This window comes from Adiantum capillus-veneris, chromosome 13, assembly GCF_014529385.1.
Source record: "Adiantum capillus-veneris isolate H3 chromosome 13, ASM1452938v2, whole genome shotgun sequence".
NCBI classification, from domain to species: Eukaryota; Viridiplantae; Streptophyta; class Polypodiopsida; order Polypodiales; family Pteridaceae; genus Adiantum; species Adiantum capillus-veneris.
The window spans coordinates 95,238,882-95,259,948 of NC_140943.1; the positions used below are offsets into that span (position 1 = coordinate 95,238,882).

Here is a 21,067-nt window from a genome sequence, read left to right on the forward strand (position 1 = left end):
TTCATGACTTGTGGTCCACGGATGCTTCTTATTGTGGACCCCCTGGAGAGTTTCTTGCTCATTGCATTTCTCAGTCTAGTATTTACTACCGTGATCAGACTGCTATCATTCATCGTCAGTTGAGAGTACGCGAGTTTGATCTTCACATCCCTCTTGGTTCCCCCCATCGCTTGCTTGAGGAGTGGCCTCAGGATGCTTATCTCGCTGCTAGACAGACAGAGCTCACAAAAGAGATTCGTCGCGTACAGGAGGCTAGGTCTGAGTTCACTCATCATGCTTCAGTGTCTCATTGGATAGCTAAAGCTGATCGAATGAATAAAGAATTCTTCGTGGCGCATAAAGAACGCCCTCCTGGCACCACTGTGCGGACTTTGTGCGATGCTCAGGGGACACTACATATGCATGCTGATGTTATTCTTGATATGTCTGCAGATTATTTTGAGACAGTGTTCACTGTTGATGTATGCACTCCTGAGGTTTTACTTGCCCGTGAGCAAATCTGGCAGCACACTCGACATCGTTGTACAGACACTATGGCAGAGATCTTGTTGGCGCCTTTCACACTTACAGAGCTCCATGCTGCTATAGAGAGTCTTGATCCATCCTCCTGTCTAGGCGAGGATGGTCTCACTAGAGCCTTCTTTTTGACATATTGGGATGTATTGCATATACCACTGCTTCGCGGTTGTCAGGACATCTTTGCATCAGGATATATGTATCCGGCTCTTTGTTCAGGTCTCATATCTCTTATTCCGAAGGGAGGTGACACCACTCAACTCCGACAGTGGAGACCTATTACCCTACTCCCTTCGGTCTATAAGATATTAGCGTAACTGATCAGCCATCGCTTGCAGCCGTTCTTACCAGATATTATTCATACTTCTCAGACAGGCTTCGTTATGGATCGATGCATCCTGGATAATATCTTCACTTTTTATGAGGCAGTAGAGTGGGCAAGATCATCTTCTGAACCTCTCGCTTTTTTCATCCTAGACTTCGAGAAAGCATACGATCGTGTTGACCGAGACTCTCTCGAAGGATCTTTAGCCAGGATGGGTTTCCCTTTGAGATGGATTTCAGGTATTTCCGCTCTCTTCAGAACTGCTAGCAGCGCTATTACTATTGGTGGCCGTGTCAGACGCAGTTTTGAGCTTTCTCGATCTGTCCATCAGGGATGTCCTTTAGTAGCATATCTGTATCTGTTTGTGGGAGAGACTATGTCTGACTTTCTTCGTGCTCAGAGTCATGCATTTCGGGGATTGACCATGCCAGTACCTACAGCTCTAGACCTTATCGATCAAGAGTTTGCTGATGACACTATGCTCATGTTGCGCTATTTGCTACCCGCTCTTGATGCAATGTGGGAGGCCCTATAGGTTTTTTGCATTGCCAGTGGTGCACGCATTAACTGGCATAAATCCTTTGGATTGTTGGTTGGCAGTGATGACATGGCTACAGCCGGGTCAGACATGCAGATACCTGGGCTTCCATGTTGGATTTGATGTTTCCTCACAGCAGCAGTTTGCACCCGTACTACAGTCTATTCGCAGGAAGCTATGCCATTGGTCTTCACGTCATCTGTCATTGGCTGGCGGTGCATTGGTCGCCAACCAAGTCATTCTGGCTACAGTATGGTATACGGCTTCTTGTTGGATGTTACATTCAGGTGTGATAGCTCAGCTCCGCCGACTAGTGAGGAACTTTTTATGGAGTGGCACAGATGGGACTATTGATACTCGTGCTAGAGTTTGCTGGTCTACGATCATTCGTCCTAGGTCAGAGGGAGGCCTTGGCATCATTGATCCAGAGTTACAGAGCCGCGCACTTCTTACCAAGCTTATTGTTCGGGGTCTTTTTCCCGGCCAAGAACCTTGGAAGATGCTTCTTCAGGCTGCTCTTTGCACAATGACTCCACGACTCGGCACTAGAGACGATCATACTTGGCATTTAGGGTATCGTTTTCTCTTTACTGTTGCTCCCTTGTCCACTTCCACCCTCTCACCCTTTCTCCGATCGCTCCTTCAGATTTGGGTTTCCATGAGACAGACTATCGTACGCTCACCTCGCTCATGTCGTGAGGAGATTGAGCGCCAGCCTCTCATTTGGAATGCTACAGTTCTTGATTCTTCGGTTAATCCACCTCGTCAGCTTGGAGAGAGGACTCACATTGATTGGGTTGCTTGGGACTTTGGCCCTGCTGCCTCTATGCGGTTGTTTTATGAGACACGTATGTTGGATGTAGATTTTGTGGCAGAACATTACGACATTGGTCGCGGGGTGCCAGACAGACTGCTTGAGATCGATTGTGCCGTTCCTTCATAGTGGGATGCAGTCCTGCGCAGCACGGTTCAGATGCCCCCTTATTGTGGCTGGGAAGGCCTCTTTGACCAGAGCACTCTCTTATTAGTTCGTTTGGACACCATGCTATTCACAGTTGATACTGACAACTCTCAGGGGATTCATGCTAGATTGACATATGCTGCCACTTCTCCACTACTTATCTCCCCCGGTGCCCGATGGGAGGCCATACGAGTAGTTGGCTCTCGCGGGAAGCGTCGTTGTGTTGACCCCCGTTTTGCTTCCGTTGATGCTGCACTTTGGAGGCTTTGGGTGTGGGAGGACCGTGCCCTATCGCAGCTTTATTGGGACCCAAGTGAGTGGCATTGGCCTCACTCAGATCCCACAGGTGCACCTGTATCCTTCTTTGAGTACACTGTCAGGATTGGAAGATTAGCATTGATGAGACAACAACCACAACAGTCCACTCGTATGCGTTTCTGGTTACATTCAGGTCTCTCTCATGCCTATCTGTAGCAGTTTTGGTTCGCGATCTGGGATTTACATGTTGCTCGTCGTATTTCCTTTTTCATGTGGATGATTGCTCATGCGGGACTACCAGTTGGGACTTGGCTAGCTACTATTATGGGTCATGATCCGTTATGTACTCGCTGCCCTTTGCGTCAACTTGAGTCACCTGCCCACTGTCTTTGGTCATGCTCAGCTTCCCATGTAGTGTGGCTTGCAGTTTGCTCTCTACTCAGCAGATCAGGTGTTCAGCATGGATTTCTTACTTGGGGATCTGTCTCATGGTTGATGTCGATGCCCGGCCCGCATCTTTTCTACGAGGGCTTAGCCACAGATCCAGCCTTCATGCTTACCTCGGCTGGTTATCGACGAGGGACTTTGGCTATACTACCACAGATTTCTTGGCAGGGAGATACGCAGACACGTGATGCAGTTTTCTCAGTCATCACTAGTATTACACTATGGAATATTTGGAGAGCTCGTTGTCTTCACATTCTCAGTGCGGCTCCATAGCTCCTTCATGATATCCTCACTGCCATTTGGCTGGACACCATTCACACCCTGATTTGGCAGTGGGATTCGTCCTCCGGTACATCTAGAGCAGCCGAGGCTCGTCGATTTGCCTTCCTTCGGCGTTGGGCACGATCCCCACTCTTCGTCACACTGACAGGTGGTCAGATTACTTGGCATTATGCCCCTCCTTAGTGGTTTCTCCTCCACTCCTCACACCGACCACCATGAGATTGTTCTAGTCGAGTAGTCACTATAGTGGCTCTCCTTTCATTCAGCTTGTACACCCCACGTGATAGGCTATTTTGGCATCCGCTGGGATTATTTTGTACTCAGTACTATACAGCCTTGACTTTTTCCAAAAAAAAAAAGAGAGAGAGAAATAGAGAGTGAGAAGATTGACACAGTACGGGGACTAGAAGATGGGCTGTTCCCCCCCCCCCCCCCCCCTCCCCCTTACTAGTATCTTTATTACTGAGGACAAGTCTATACAAGCACTTGAACCAAAAGTATTACCACGTTCATTCTAGAATAAGACTTGATGGTTCCCGGAAGCCTCGGCTTCCTATTCCTAGGGCAAAACCCTATTCCAAGGAACTTCCATTCCTTATTCCAAATCCTTGAGAATCAAGGTTCTCGCCTCTGGATCTCACCTTCCAGACTCAAGGTATAGCATCCCTGCAACTCTCTTCCGACTCGGTTTCCAGAGTCCTCTTCCTGCAGAATAACTCTGCTTTCCTGGATGCGAAGTCCTTCCCTTGGGAATTTCAACTTTTGGATCACATCTCGAGAGTCTACCACTCTCGGATTCGTGGATCTACTTCCCAAACTCCAGTACAAAACCCTTGGGTTGATCTGGCTCTAATTCCTCAGAGCGCTTTCTTTTGGAGAGGCTCATGCCTTCGTTTGCTCCTACTTCCTCACTAAGAGGAAGTACACCTGCAAACAAATACTTATAGATCATAACATGAAAATCGTTACCTTCACAGTCTCAAGGCTCGAAACGCAACTCGGTTCTCGAAAAGCAATTCCCTAGAAGAAATCCTCTCTTCCAATCCTACACACAAAAGAGGTGTTTTCTCAGGTTCCTTCTCGTAAATCAGCCCCGTCTACCACGTTTATGGGTTGAAACAGAGAAAAAGAGTAGCTCGTCACGATGGAAACACGCTCCATAGGCACTTCTTCGCGAGGGAACTCGCGCATTGGGTCCGGGCGACATCTGGTACACTTGGGCCAACCATGGGCATCATCGGCAACGCCTTCTTTGCGGCTGAAATCTGCTGCAGCATCTCCTCCTTGTGAAAATTGGTCTTCCCTCTAGGAGAGGGCGTGTGATGCTTTTATAGCTCCTTGGCCACGGCAAAGATAGCAGAGCATTGGCTGCTTGCGTATAGATCGCGGCCATTTTTCATTTTTTGTTTTGTTTTTTGGCTCTTCTGCGAGAAAAAGAGAGAGATTTCGTTGGCTGGTTTTTATTGCTTTATTTAATCATAGGCTGCCCACTTATTAAGTGGGCGGCCGGTGACCACCTTCAAAAATGGTATGAATCTGCCCAAAAACTCAATAAAACCTTATAAGTTAAAAACAATGCTTTCACAGCACTTCCCAGGCGTCCCTAGATGCAATCACATGCACAGTTGCAATGCAGACATAGACTTCCTAGTGAGAAAGCATCTGCTTTCTTGAAAAGCAATCCCGCTTTCTCAGAAAGCATTTGTTTATTCTCAGAGTTTCCTCTAAACCCATCTTCATTCAAGTGCTTGCTTTTCTTTATGCACAATTCTAACACAGTTCGGAAATTTTCTTTGACTATGGATATCCCCTTTCCGATGCACCCGTTAACCACCTTGTGACGCATGAGGAATACCCATCACCTAGTCCTTTCCTACCGAACTTACGGTACAATCTCCTTCGCGATGCTCTATGTCACCCATCCTATGACGCATCAGAGATGTCCGTTCCTGGATGGTCGGATACTTCTTCATGATGCTCAGTGTCACCCATCCGATGTGATGCATCAGAAGTACCCGTTCCTGGTGGCCTTACAGATATTCCCTTTCACAATGCTCCTGTCATTACTTTGAATGACGTACTAGGAATACTCTGTACTCGGATATCTCCAGTGAGAAAAACCCTCTCACTTAAAATTCCAATAATTCATTTAGAATCATTTTTTTCTTGGTGTTCCAAGCGAGGAAACCCTCTCACTTATAAATCCAATAACTCATTTAGAATTATCTTTTTGTCAGATAAAGCCAATTTAGCAACATCCCTCTCACTTATAAACAATTGTCCTCAACTGTAGAGGTCCAACTAAACTGCCGGGGAGAAAGCGGAAAATTCCAAATCTTGCTCAATGGTGAGTTGAGCTAGTCCTTTCTCAAAAGAGAACTTAGAAATTAAATTAAACAAAAATTCAATAGTTCAATACTTACCTTGCCGGTTCATGTCGTTCCTCTAGATATCCTTCACCAATCATCAAACTTACGAGCTATGTGATAACTCATCATTCGCGTCTTTCCAACAGATCGGAAGTTTCCTCATCCGAGAATCTGTTAACTCAATTCCACCTTCTCAATCCCGAGAAGAATAATCCTCCTAGAAATCAATCTAGGTATTTGTCCTTGTGCGTAATCCTGCCTTGTTAGTCCTAAGGGTATTAAACCTCTTGTGTCCTCCCACATTGGGAATGCTCAAATCATAGAGCATCAATTTCGATGTCTTTCTTTCACAAACAGAGTTTGTGATCACATTAAAGAAGGTTCTTGTTCTGAGCCGTCGCTAAACGTAGGCAAACGGTGCCAATCCGAAGATTCCTTGTGCATTGCCGCACGTCCTTCCGCGTTGCCTCCAGCGAATTACCACCTGCAGTGTTTTCTTTACGCCTACTTGCGTCTATTTCTTGCGGAAATCATCAAGAATTTTTCTTTTAGCAAGCATCTAGGACTGCTCGCAAAATCTTAGGCAGATAAAATTCTAGCCATAGCATTTTCTAAACGTACGTTCAAACCCGGTTCACAATAGAGCGAATCCTCTTTGATTCTCAGGGATGTTCTCCCAAATATGGCGAAGGTAGTTAAAGACAATGCTTTCACAATACTTCTCAGGCGTCCCTGGATGCAATCACATGCACAATTGCAATTCAAACATAGACTTCCTCGTGGGAAAGCATCTGCTTTCTCGAAAAGCAATCCCGCTTTCTTAGAAAGCATCTGTTTTTCCTCAAAGTTTCCTATGAACCCATCTTCATTCAAGTGCTTGCTTTTCTTTGTGCACAATTGTAACACAGTTCGGAATTTTCTCCTGACTATGGATATCCCTTTTCCGATGCACCCGTCACCCACCTTGTGATGCATCAGGAGTACCCATCACCTAGTCCTTTCCTACTGAACTTACGGTACAATCTCCTTTGCGATGCTCCCTGTCACCATCTTATGACGCATCAGAGATGCCCGTTCCTAGATGGTCTGATATTTCTTCTCGACGCTCCCTGTCACCCATCCGATGTGACGCATCACAAGTACGCGTTCCTGGTGGCCTTACATATATTCCCTTTCACAGTTCTCCCGTCATTACTTTGAATGACGCACTAGGAATACGGATGTCTCTAGTGAGAAAAACCCTCTCACTTAAAATTTCAATAATTAATTTATAATATTTTTTCTTGGTGTTCCAAGCGAGAAAACCCTCACTTTTAAATCCAATAATTCATTTAGAATTATCTTTTTGTTAGATATATCCAATTTAGCAACACACGCCCTAGTGGACTTGGGTTACGTGCGACCGCCGCAAGCAAAAAAAATTCTTGTGGTTCTTTTCTTGAGTGATACAGAACACTGCCAAAGCTCTGATACCAATGTAAGGTGTAGCGGAAGTGAATGTTGAACTTTGCTCAAGATGAGTGCTCCGAACTGTGCTCAAGGGTTCCTTTTACTTACGGAAGGGAGAGCCTTCCATTCTTTTAGTGAGAGAGTGCAAATGATCACAAACAAAGTGAAGGACACTGTGAATGAAGGTGGAGAGAGAGAGAGAGAGAGAGAGAGAGAGAGAGAGAGAGAGAGAGAGAGAGAGAGAGAAGAATATGATACCACACTGTTGTCAAACCCTCCTCCCAGGGCCCCCCTCTCTATGGCGAGAGAGGTCTATGCTAATGATTGCACAAATCTGGTACAATGGTCTACATGCAATGGACTTGGCAACAATGTCGATGATGAGACGGGCTGAAAACTGAAAACGCTAGGGACTGAAATCTGCAAATCTGCTAACTGCTGAATTCTGACACTGTGTCGACGACGCGACGACGATGCACTGAAAATGCAGATGCTGAAATCTGCAAACAACGGACTGAAACTGAAAACGCTGGCTGATCTGACTGTGCGGCGAGGATCTGTTGTGGGTAGGTGAGATCTGTGAGGTTTGGGGCTGTACTTGCGGAGTCTAAGTGCTGAAAACAGAAAACGCTGATGCTAGGGGCTCGGCAAATTGCAAAATGCTGATGTGCAAGTCGCAAAAACACCAGGCTAATCTGGGATCTGCAAAAACGCTAGGCACTCTGCAACAAAAACGCCAAGGCTGATCTGCTGTAGAAAACGCTGGGTTGAAATTGCTGGTGAAAACACCAAAAGGTCTGTTGGCTGAAAACGCTAGGGAATTGTGCCGGTCTTGCTGAGAAGGTGCACTGCAAGTGTAGGAACTTCTGCTGCCTCTTCTGCCAGAAAGTGCTAGCGCTAGGTTTCTTTCATAGAGCTTAGCAAATTTGTCCTACCCAGTTTCCCAACAAAAGTCACTTATTAATAATAAGTGAAAAATTGATAAAATAGGGAAAATGGGTTCTGTGCACTTTTAAATGCTCATGATGGATACTGACTATAATGCTGATGATCATGTTGTGTGCAACCAGAGGATGTGCAACTATTCTAAGTGCCTGGACATGCACGGCCTGCGCACACGCTCACAAAGGTTGCAGAACTCTTCCTAAGCTGACTTGAACCCTGGACCTGAAGTAGCTTGTCCACATGCACATAGGGTTAGATGTGCACGTAACAACCTCTCCCATCACCATCGCCACCAGGATACAATGGTTGGAGCCCGTATGGGTATCCTTATTATCCGTACTTGGGATACGCACCTAACTAGCCAAAAGATTTTAAAGATGACGGCTCGACAATAATTTTTTCACCTTTTATGGGGTGAAAGATCGGAAGAAAGTGTTAAAGTTCCTCCAACAATTCGACAACATTTATGCTTTGGGGTGTCAAAGGTGCAGCGGAAAAGGGTGAATCGGGTGATGAACTTGTCTGCAACTGCAAGCAAAGCCAATAGATCTCGTATCTATCATGATGGATCTCCTCGTCGTCAAGCTCCTAGCACGTTGCCCACTGAACGGTCATGGGAACTCACCGCACGCAATGCCACACCAAGAGGGTGTGCACATGGCAAGCATGAGGAAGCGTTAGTTGTAGGAAGAGGGATCGTTGAAGGAGAAAACGCTAGAGAGAGAGAGATCGAAGGAGGTAAGAGAAAACGCTAGAGAGAGAATGTGGTGCATATACAAAACGCTAGCAACAACAAAACGAGAGAGAGAGAGAGAGAGAGAGAGAGAGAGAGAGAGAGAGAGAGAGAGAGAGAGAGAGAGCCCAAACGCTCAATCTCTGCACTGATCAACACATGCGTGTGTCAGGTGCAGCGGAAGAGAATAAGGATTTTGCTCGAATCTAGTACTCCGCACACAAACACAAGTGACACTTTACTTCACTTGAAAGAACTAAATTGAACTGAAAGAAAGAGAGAGACGAGAGAGAGAAAAGAGACGACACAGGGATCTCGGGTCCCAATCCTCAAGGGCCCCCTTGCTCTGTTGCCAGAGCAGTACTATCTTTTTTCTTGCACAATTCTACTACAATGATGCTGATGCTAATGCTAATGGGTATTGATGCTTGGGAATATGACGATGACGACGAAGGTGTCGTCGTGAAGTCTGGGATCTGCGACGATGGCGACGAAAGTGTCGTCGTCAAGATAGGGATCTGCAATGAATAAATAAGTGAATGTGTAAAATGTGTACTTCGGCAAAAAGGGTTCAATGCTCTGAAAAATGCTCATGCTAACCGACTGTGCAAGAGAGGGTATGCAACTGTGATCGGCCTGGCATGTCTTGCTAGAGGCTCACAAAGTGCCAGGCTTAATCCTAAGCTAAGACTCATGCTAGACTATCGCATAAGCATGCCCACGTGGCGCAAGTAAAGTGCGCATGTGACAACGTGTTACCGGGGAACGTCCATTTAGGGGGGAGGGGGAACGTTGGAACGACATTCTAGGCCTCATACAAGCTGTGGAACATTTCGGAACAGCCAGCCGTTTTCGGACGAGCAGTTGATACCGGAACGAACGGCCTGGAACAGTCCAAGACTCCAAAACGGCCAGATTTTTAGATTTTGGTCTTGTGAGCTAGATATTCAGATTTTGGCATTCTATCTTGTGAGCCTCCCCCTTATGAAGTGCCCCTCCCCCCACCCTTTACCTTGACAATGCACACAAGCTTTCAAGGGCCAAGGCTCAAGCTCTACCCTCTCGAGTCTCGACTCTCATACTTTAGCTTCTTTCAAGCTCTCAAGTCTACAAGGCTACATAGTACAAGCTCTCTCCGTATCTCTCTCGAGCTTTCCCCCTCTGTCTCTCTCTCCCTCTCAAGCTCTCAAGTCTACATGACATCCGTGTCACGTTTGCCATAGTAATGTTGAATGGTCTTCAAATCAAGGTTTTTGTGAGTATTAATACAACTTGTTTTCAAATTTCAATCATACAAAGCTAAAAATTGCATATTTGGGTGTTTTTAATGCCTCCCGTTTCGAGGACCCTTGCCGTTTGTTAGAGTTACACCACCGTTGCTTCCCCATTTTGTACGGCTAGTGATTGTCTTGGGTTGGCCACCCATCGCACATCATGTAGATTGCATGGGCGAACACTTTAGCACGTGTCCGACCGGTCATTTCCTGAGCCTGGACATTTTTAGCCATTTTTGGGCTTTTTTGTTTTTTGCACCAGTTACACATTTTGCCCTACCTCAACCTAAGATTTTATAAATAGAATGCTTAGGGTCGTGTAGTCATTCAGATTGTGTATTGAGAGCATCATTTGCAGAGCACTTGTGTTCTCTCTCTCTCTCTCTCTCTCTCTCTCTCTCTCTCTCTCTCTCTCTCTCTCGCGTTTTCGTCGCGCGTGGCTCACACCCTCTCCCCCTCTCTCGCGTTTTTGGCGTGCGTGGCTCACTCTCACATGGTATCAGTCTCCAAGCTTTGAAGGATCTGCATCGATCTCCTTCCTACAGCCTAGCGCTAGCAATTTTGCAGCCTTCCATTGCGGCAAATCGCAAAAAGGTCAGCGTTTTTCAGCCCTAGCGTTTTCTTCAAACAGCCTTGCGTTTTTGCACTTGGCGGCCTTGATCTGCATACCTCCTGCAAGCGCTACCCTCCTTGCCAGAGATCACCCAAAACAGCCCAATTCAGCCTGGCGTTTTTGCTGGCAGATTTGCATTCTTTGCATCTGCTGGTGTTTTTGCACTTGCTGCGTTTTTTGAAGACCTGCTGTGTTTTCAGTACAACGCCGAGCTTGTGCACTCGAGGAAGCGGTTTTCCCTCGCCTAGAGAGTTCTCTACTGCAGAACTTGCAGATCTACCCCTTGGATAGGTATCTACACCCAATCGGCACCATTTTGGTACTTGCTGTTTTTTCTCTGTTTTCAGTCCCTCGACGGTTGAGAAGTGCGAGAACCCCCTCCTCTGACACTTTGCGACACTCCTGTACCAATGGGTGGCGTACATGTACGCTGAAATCTCTATTACAGCAGCGTTTTCAGCACCCTTTGCAACGTTTTTAGGGCGGACAGCACGCTGAATTTTTATCCTTTATGTGGTTGATCACTCCCTTGCTTGTCAGGACACCATCCGGTGGTTGTCTGAGCGGTTATTTTTGGACTGCTACAGCATTGGAGACGGTACCTTGACCTTCGTCGGCGACTTGCGATCTTATCGATCTACCTCTTGGACTACTCTTTGAGCACGCGACATGTCGACTCCGAAGTAGAAGGGACAAGCCCTAACCCCCTTAGGCCCCTCGACCCATTTTTTGGGTTCAGTTCCTCTTGTCCACTTGGCCATTTCTCTTCCAGTTGTGCACGCCACGTCATCACTTTGTGAAATGAACACCGTTATGAAGTGGGCTGGGTTGGAAGTTGGCATTGGACACTCCAGTTCCTAGGTCGTTCCTTTTAGGATCTCATGGAGATTATGTCTCTTGGACATATGAGGTTTGGGGGCTGTATCTCAGTTGATTGTTACTGGTGGACATCCTCCCTTTCGTTTGCCCCCTTTTTTTGGTTCCCTATTTTTGGGGGTGGGGGGGGGCTTTGCTAACCTTTTTTAGTGGCGCCTCCTCTTCTGTAGGCTGGGAGCATAGCAGCTATGGTACGGGACGGGACGGGACGTTTAATACGCGGTGTACAATACGCGTACTACACATATTTTTGAGAATTAAAAATAAAATATGTCAACTTTTTTAGATATGATACTTTAATAAGAACAATTGAAGCGGTTCATGGACCTCCTCAATGACTCTTCAATATTTAGCCATAGCATACATAAACAAGCACCATGAAGCTCTAAAACACAATTGATCAATTAGAAAAAGACATACATTTTGAGCAAAAAACGTTAGAATAGAAAACGTTATGAGACGTATTGTACGTTTCAATACGGGACGTCGTGTATTCTACATAAAATACACGTATTTTAGCTGCTATGGTTGGGAGGTTCCTTCATTTGGGTTGTCGGCTCCCCTACCTATTGGCTGCAAGTATATCAGTGGGGCTGGGATTTTTTTGCGCATCCTAGTGGAATTTATACTGCAGGACCTTCCTGCTGCCTCTCCTTTCTCTTCTCTGTCCCTCCCTCTCCATTTTACTCTGCCCTTTAACAGGTAAATCTGAAAGACTCAGTGCATAGAGCCTGAAACTAAAGAAAGTCTGTCCTCTGAGAAATAGTTTGGTGGACGGAACTTACTTGGAATCACACACATCTTAGAAGCAGTTTAATTCTCAATAAAAGAGCTGTAGCTTTGTTAAAAAGAGATGCAAACAATTTCTTTCTTGAATGCAGACACTGCACAAAAGAGCCATTGAAGCCGCAACTGAAGGAAAAAACATTCCTGACATCAGAACAGGGGACATTGTTCAGCTAAGAGTGGTGCGTATGAAGTCTGTTCTAACTTCTTTCATCTTGCCACTCTTGTGCTAACAATAGGGGTGAAAGGAGTCAACTTACCTCAATTGAGTGATTTTGTGTTGCCAGGAGGTACCTGAAAATAAGAAGAGGGTTTCACTACTTCGCGGCATTTGTATAGGCAGACAGAATGCAGGCATTCATACGACTTTCAGAATTCGTAGAGTTATTGCTGGTGTGGGTGTGGAAATGGTCTTTCCATTGTAAGTATTTTCTCACCAATGCTCTGCATATACTAATAGATCCGTTCTCTTTGGATATCAATGTTTACTGGAGTTATTTTGCATGTCAGATATTCTCCTAACATCAAGGAAATCAAAGTCATCGACAAGCGAAAGGTTCGCCGTGCCAAGCTCTTTTATCTCAGAGATAAGATTGCAAGGCTCTCCTCCTGCTGATAGGTGCCAAAAGAAGGTTTGTCCAAGTACGTAAGGCTTGGTTTGGTTATGTTTTAATGCAGTCCACCAGAAGATGCTGGCAATTATCTGCTCTGAAAGCTGTGAAAGGCCAATACTATGCTTTGACTCCACCTTCATCTAAAGCTGGTGTCATCTTTACAAGCCAAGCTACTTCATGGCTTTTCTTTGCAGACAAGCAAATCTACTCTCTACTGTCTTGAGGTTTTGTTGCTTATAGTGCGAAAGTACATATGTGTCATTCATCCCCAAATGTAAAATTCTCATTTTCTAAGGAGAATATCTGAGCATGGTTGGATGCATTCTTCAGTTACATTGCTTTTGTTTTCCCAAGGTCCCATCGATTTGTAAAGTATTAACCAAAAGCACAAGATTTAGCTCCCATGAAGCTCTTGTTTAACAGGGGCCTCAATGATTAAGAGAGTTCAATTTGATTATTCAAATAGTGAAGCCTCACCGTCTATGGTGCATGTATTATCTAGCAGTGCACTCACACTCCTTTAGCTCTCGTTCTTCTAGAGCTGCCATGTCTAGTTTTTGGGGCTTGATTGAGCTGCGGTGCCGGCTTTGGGAATTCGATTTGCTCTCGTTTGGCTGTGCTCTTTCCTACTGACAAGCCTGGTTTTTCAACCAGCAGCGCGGGGAAGGTAGGAGGAGAACTTTATACATATCTGCATATTTACAACTGGACTTCCTGTACTCATCACACCCATGAGGGGCCATACCCTGGGAACGACTTCCCCAACGGAGAAGTGGGTAACACCCATCAAGCCCTCAACCAGGGTAACTCACGAAGGTTCAATTAACTGAGCTACTCTCTTTGAGTGCAAACCTCGATTAGCCTCAGCTGGTCAGCTTGAGAAGCGAATTTTATTGACACATTTAGACTGAAATAAAATCCTTCTATGAGGCAATGCCTACATTCAAGTGATGGAAAAGTCGGTCGTCATACTATAGACAGAGGGACTTAAGCATAGTTAAATTTCCCTTTTTGGAAGGACTATGCAAATGAGTGTCTTGCTGCTGTAGACCTGTCTGGGGTCTGTTGTTTCATAACATATCTTTTTGGCTTTCGAAAATAAGCCTTAGTGAAGAAGAGAGTTGTAGGCATACCGAAAAAAACCATAAGAGTGGTGAATCACTCTGAACCTAGTCCGTGGGTATCTTTAATTTTAACAGCCTCATATGGATCCTTTTCATTGCTTTGGAGTAGAATGCAAGTGTGAATCTTCACCTTGTTTGAGGACTTTATGGATAGTACCGCACATGCCTCACACTTTAATTTACAAAAATCTAGTAAATAAGTGAATTGTCCAATAGTAGAGTGAGGAGGATACTTGAGCCAGGAGAGTGACAATGATGTAATAAAAGTAATATTCGTTATAAGTAAGTGCGTCTTTGACTACATTTAGAAATAAATACCTTGATGATTTTGTAATGACAAGACACATGTTGAGATCCCAACATCAGCATGGCTCCCGCAATTTCGGAATTTAAGAGCCATGAGAGTGATAAGTTTTCTGCTAGAAATTTAATGGGAAATGGTATTTCATTAAGGTGGAATAGATTCTTGAACCACATGATGGACACAATTGGTTAGGTATTTGTCCAAACATGAATTAAAGACCAAAGTAGCTTGATCCTGTGGCAATAAATTACTAGAGAAATGAATGAATGCTTCTACGTATCCCTATCATCATTGGACTGCATCTCGTATAGTCAATCTGAAATTCAAGAAGTCGTGTTCAAGGTCCTAACTAACGAAGCATTCAAGTTGGAAATTCAACTATAGAGTTTGTGGTTGGTATTATAAGCCGACCATTTGTTCGATAATTTAAAAGGCCTATATTAAAATTGGATCCCTAATTTGACATTTTTGTTCCTCTTTTGTTGATTATTTTTGAAACTTTAATGAAATACGAAAAATTCAAAGTAAATGGATTATGCTGCGGGTTGCTGATTGACAATCTATGAAGAATTAGTATAAAGAGGGTAGCTGCTAATTTGGGTTGTCAACAAATGATAGGGATTATCCATATGCTGAAATTTACTTTAAAAATGGATAGGCCCCAAAAAAAGCCTCCAATTCTTTGCTGCACTAGAATTGAAGGTCACATGTTTGTGAAAGAAAAGGCAATTTTTGTTGTAAATTAAACATAAGTTAAAGACAAATATCCATCATGTTAAGGAAACACCTTGGGCAGTCATCCTTCAATAGCTCCTTGTATCACATGCATTCAAGAGATGATTAATATTACCCCAATATACATGTTATATTTACACTTTGGGCAAATTTTAGAAAACCCCATCCCCTTCTAATGTATACATAAACATATACAATTCTGAGTATTAACAATCCTCTCCGATTAACTCATGTGATATGATATATGTTTTGAAAAGTGATTGCCCTGGGCGCCTTATAAGCTTTTTAAGTTGCACACAGTTGCCAATAGCATCCCAACCATCTGAGCTTAAAATTGAAAGGAGATTTTATTTCATCAGTTAGTTTCGTTTTTTGGTATGTAAAATGATATCTTTGATTGAAAGGAGTTTTTTTGTTTTTTTGGGAGCGGAGCTACTGCATGTGTGGCTTGCAACTTTTTGTGGGATTATTAGCTTGGCTTCATCAATCGTCCAAAGCACAAGGGGAGGCTTATTGGGAATGGTAGTGTTCTATGACCAATTTTTTGTGGACTCCCACTTGGTGCATGTATGCATATGTAACCATTATGAGTCACATCTCTGAGAGCATCTCTCATGCCATGTGCTAGATTTAAAATAAGCATACCTAGAGATTTGGGGCAGGTTTTGCAAGTTGCAGCTTGATGTCATCAAGTCCATCAGAGACATAAATGCCTAAGAAATTCCCTATCAAAGGAGCCTTTCTTGTACTCTTTACTAATGTTAGATTTTTGTCTTTCAAATCACAAATGCTTCATTGTCTTATCGAGCATAATCACAAAAAGTGACCCCCCAATGTTTCATGTATAATCCACTAATAAGTCATCACTACGGCATACTTCTACCGAGTAAGTGATCGCTAGTGATCACTCCTATGATTGCTGTGAATGCAATTTGACAAACAATAACTTGGCATCTAGAGAGAGAGAGAGAGAGAGAGAGAGAGAGAGAGAGAGAGAGAGAGAGAGAGAGTATGGAGCCCGATTTACCCCTTGTAATTTTCTGTATTAAAAAAGCACATTTGTAACGCCCCCTTATGAGGAGAAGCCATCGCGTGTGAATAAAAATAACTCGCCGAAAACCAAAGTTTTCACAACCAGTCGGAATATTCCTTTTCGCCAGAATATTATGGCCGGACGGCGATTGAAAAGTGGTCGGAAAACAGCCGATTGTTTGGCCGGTTGGTCGATCGCCGGTAGTCAATGGCTGGTGGGGGCCGGTGGTCGGAAATCAATGGCCGATGGCCGAATTCAATGGTGGGTGGCCGATTTCAAAGGCGGACTTGTCTTCTTAAGGGCGGCCATACATGGGCGGATTGGAGGGTCCGATTTGGACTTGTCTACACAAGGGTGGCTACACATGGATGCCTCTCATGAGAGAGGGCAGCCCTTTTGGCCTATAAAAGGAGGCCATTTCTACACACATTTCATAGTGTGAAGTTGATTCAACAAGGTGGTTGTGAAGTGGTGAGAGTGAAGCAAGGTGGGAGCTCTATTAAGGGTATAATTTCTTTGTAACCTACTTCTTGTTTGAAGTACTAAAGCCATTGAGTGGCTGCTTTCCAGTGGATGTAGCCCACATTGGGTGAACCACATATATCGTGTGTGTTCTCTCTCTCTCTCTCTCTCTCTCTCTCTCTCTCTCTCTACACTCTATAATCTCGTGTGTGAAAATCTGTCTCTCCACATTAAGTAAGCTATTTAAATATCTATTTAGCTACGTCCTATTTCCAAACGAGGAGAGAGAGAGAGAGAGAGAGAGAGAGAGAGAGCAAAACAGTGGTTACGTGTATTTGGGCATATCCGGCTCTAAAATCGACATCGAAATCCTGTTTCCGCCTCCGGACTCTCCGATTTCGACACACACACACACACACACACACACACACACTGTGTGTCACTTTTTCGGCATTGATATTGACTCGATCTTAGGCATCTCCGTTCTCAGGCATTGTGTGTGTGTGTGTGTGTGTGTGTGTGTGAGAGAGAGAGAGAGAGAGAGAGAGAGAGAGAGCGCCGATGGCGGCTTCGAGCATCGACGACCTTGACCTCGGCGTGTCTATGGCTATTCGGATAGCCACTCTTGTCCGACGACGAAAGATGACATTGCTTTCATCTTTCGGCATCAACTTAGACTCTTGACGACCTCAACGTCTCAACACCATTTCTAGCGCATTGGCTCGACATCCTTACATTGCAGTGGATTTTTGACATCCGGCCTGACACTAGTTTCATGCGGACAACTTTTTCCCGTGATCGACAACTATACTTTCCACACGCACGGGTGAGGTGCCTCTACCATAGACGAGTTACACCCAGAATCTACACCGAGCGCATTGATCGCGCTATACAACACGGTTTTTGACTACGACACCTTTGGTGGCTATTCGACTAGCGCATTTCTTTTCGACGGTGGAAATTGGCACATAGCGACACCGACACGCAGGTTACAGGTTACAGGGGGCTTTTCAGTTGGTTTACACATAGATTCTCCAAGTTTTCATACACAACGCTTTCGTAGGAGATTTGATAGTCATTTCGACAGCAGATTCTTTGCGAACAGATGCGTGGACAGATGTATTTTTGTGTGAGCACATCTAGTGCTACTGGGCTCTTTTGAGAGCAGATATCCCTGCAGGAATCACTTTTACTTCATGCAGCAGTTCTTGACGCTTGTTTGAGCACGATTCACTCATGTATGTTGAGTTGTGGGCACTACCCACCACAATACTACGTGTGGAGCCATTTTTTGGCTAGTTTGGCAGTTTTTCTCGGCCGTTTCTGAGACTCGGACCGAAAGAGCCCTTTCTGAGACTGTGGCTAGTCCATTTGTGTTTGCATTAGCCTTTGGAGGGTCGATAGCGTGAGGTTTTCTTTGAGCTGAGATGTGCTCGAATGTTGAGACACCTTCGGTGATACAGGTAGCTGGTGTTCCCCACTTTCAGTACCCTCGCCATAGGAAATGTATCTGGACCGTTTCATATGCTTTTGAGGCCGAGTTGGCGATCACATTGACAATGAAAGTACCAGTTTTTTGATGCCTAGTTAGCGCACTTGGCACATTTATGCGTATTTTGAGTTGAGTTTTGACTCCTCATACAAAGGAGACTCTACTGGATTTCCTTCCCGCGAGTCGTAACTTTCATTGTTGGTACCTTTTGAGCCTATTTACGGTTGAGATTTTACTCTCGATACAAAGGTTGCTCTGCCCAAATTTCTATAGCTTCTCGCCATAGTTTGGCACCTCTCAAACCCTCTTGTCAGCGATGGCTTCTCCTTCAGAAAAGGAGGAGTATTACATTTGCAAGTTTGATGGTAGCAACTTCACCATGTGGAAAGAGTGCATGAAAGATATTTTGACCAACAAAGGCCTATCAGAACCGTTGAAAGAGCATGCAGAGGATGATGACTATACGCAAGCTCAGTGGGAGCTTTTGGATGCGAGAGCCATGGCTACGATATGTCTACATCTAGCCGAGTCAGTGTTCTTCACTATCATAGGGAAGACAACAACCAAGGAACTTTGGGATAGCTTATGTTCAGCATGGGAGAGCAAAAGTGCATCCAGCAAAGTTTTTCTCATGAAAAAACTTATGAAGCTCAACATGAAAGAAGGTAGCATAGTTTTTGGTCACTTAAATGAGTTCAACTCCTTGTTCAGTCAATTGACATCTCAGGGCTTTAAGGAGTTTGACGCCGAACTTAAGTTTATATTCTTGTTATGCTCTCTACCCAGTTCATGGGACATCTTTTGCACAGCCATTAGCAATCCGGCTCCGAATGGCAAGTTAGTGTTCAATGATGTCACAAATGCGTTGCTCACTGAAGAAATTAAACGTAAATCTCTCGACGGTGTTAGTCATGAAATGCATATATAACTGGCAATTCAACAAAGGCAAGAGGCCGTGACAAGAACAAATACAAAAGCAAAAGTAATGAGCAAAATCCTCGTAGTCCTAGCAGACACAAGAACTCAAGTAGAGACCGCAGTGCTAGAAATGTCCAGTGTTACTATTGCCATAAGAAGGGCTATTACAAAAAGGATTGTCGCAGTTTCCTAAGAGATAAAAAAAACATACAAAAATATAATTTTGGCAAAGGCAAAAGTACGGTAAATATTGAGGAGCGCAATGTGATTGAGTCTCCCATACCTACCACTGCAGTAGAGGATGCTCCTCCTTCAGTTATGAACATTATGCCAAGAGAGATTCATGCAGAGGGGACAACAGATCCCTCAGGTTCTCATTTTCACTTCAGATCTCACTCCAGATGCTTCGGTTGCACAGGATGAGGGTTAAGCAAAAAATTGGATTCTTGATTCTGGTGCAAGTTTTCATGTCACACCGCATAGAGAGTGGTTTTCCACTTATGCATCCATGCATGGCATAGTCAAGCTTGGTGATTCCTATGAGCTTGACATTATTGGCATTGGTGATGTGAAACTTCAAATGCATAATGGCACTACTTTTGTGTTGTAGAATGTTAGACATGTGACCAGGGCTTACAAAGAGGTTGCTTTCTATAGGGCAATTGAATGATCTTGGATACACTATAGTTTTTGGTAATCGTTCTTGGCTGATCCGCAAGAACAACCTTGTCATGATAAAAGTGTTGGAATTAGGGTTGCAGAGAAATGCTCATAGCTTGGAGAAGACAAAGGAAGCTCAAGGCACACAACTGAGAGTGTATTACTTAGTGTGCAATGGAAAGATAGATAGCCCTAGAGTGATGGACGTATATACAATGCACGGGGGGAAAAACCTCCTAAAGAGGGAAAAAATGCCCCGGCAATCTTAGTGTGTTCACACACATCACTACCACATGTATATGGTAACAAATTACCTCCGGAGTGATGCGGTGAACGAGAGCTGGCACATCAGTAAAGGGAAGTGCCATGCCCTAAGGACATGATCACTCCACAAAGAGGAGTAAGCCCAAAGCTTTGCGAAAAGCTTAGAGATTCTCACGAGACAATGCCTTTGTGAAAAGATCTACAAGGTTGTTTTGTGTTGGCACATAAGCCAAGCTAATCTCTCTTGCTGATAGCCTCTCCCTGACATAGTGGTAATGCACCTCAATGTGCTTTGTGCGAACATGAAAAACTGGGTTCCTTGCAATTGCCACTGCATTCTGACTGTCAGGGTAGATAGTATTTGCAGTATCCTGTTCAACACCCAAATCAACCATAAGGCGTTTAAGCCATACACACTCAACCATAGCTGTGAAGACTACCATGTACTTAGCCTCACAACTAGAAATGGCCACAGTAGGTTGCTTCTTTCTCAACCATGATATACATGAACTGCCAAGCATGAAACAAAAACCACTTGTGGATACTCGCATGTCAAAACAACCAGCCCAATCCTAGTTTGACAAAGCATGTAAGTCTGGCGGCAATGACCCCCCCTTGGGATAAAAGAAGCCAAGATGTAAATTGCCACTAAGGTAGCGGAATATCCTCTTGACGGCCTGCCAATGACTAGACCTTGGGCTATGCATAAATCTACTAACCCATGAGACTGCAAACCGAATATCCGGCCTAGTGTTGCATACATAACTGAGGCATCCAACAGCAGTTTGGTAAAGAGTGACATCTGCAGAATCACCAGCATCATGAAGACTCAATTTTAAACCTGTTTCCATGGGAGTGGCAATAGGTTTGCAATGCTCAAGTCCAAACTTACATAGCAATGTCTCTATGTAACTTTTCTGACACAAGGCAATACCACCATCACATATGCCCAAGTAATGATGCAACTGCCCCAAATCTTTCATCTTGAAAGTAGCATTCAAATCAGCCTTAAATTCAACGATATGTCTCTCATTTGGTCCAGTGATTAGCAAATCATCTACATAAAGAACCACAACGAGAAGTACATCA

The 21,067-nt window shown here is 44.4% G+C and overlaps 1 protein-coding gene and 1 pseudogene across 1 annotated transcript in view; one reads left to right on the top strand and one right to left on the bottom strand.

The window, feature by feature from the left end:
• Positions 1 to 13,308, top strand: part of LOC147444471 (large ribosomal subunit protein bL19c-like) — a 35,596-nt gene extending 22,288 nt beyond the window's left edge. Inside the window, exons 3-5 of the mRNA XM_086527076.1 lie at positions 12,468 to 12,554; positions 12,660 to 12,793; positions 12,883 to 13,308. Of these exons, the coding sequence (XP_086383202.1) occupies positions 12,468 to 12,554; positions 12,660 to 12,793; positions 12,883 to 12,988 (327 nt within the window). The 3' untranslated portion in view covers positions 12,989 to 13,308. The remainder of the gene's footprint in view (positions 1 to 12,467; positions 12,555 to 12,659; positions 12,794 to 12,882) is intronic.
• A 6,789-nt stretch (positions 13,309 to 20,097) lies between these two features.
• On the bottom strand, positions 20,098 to 20,829 carry LOC147444472 (secreted RxLR effector protein 161 pseudogene; annotated as a pseudogene).
• Between the last annotated feature and the right edge of the window lie 238 nt (positions 20,830 to 21,067).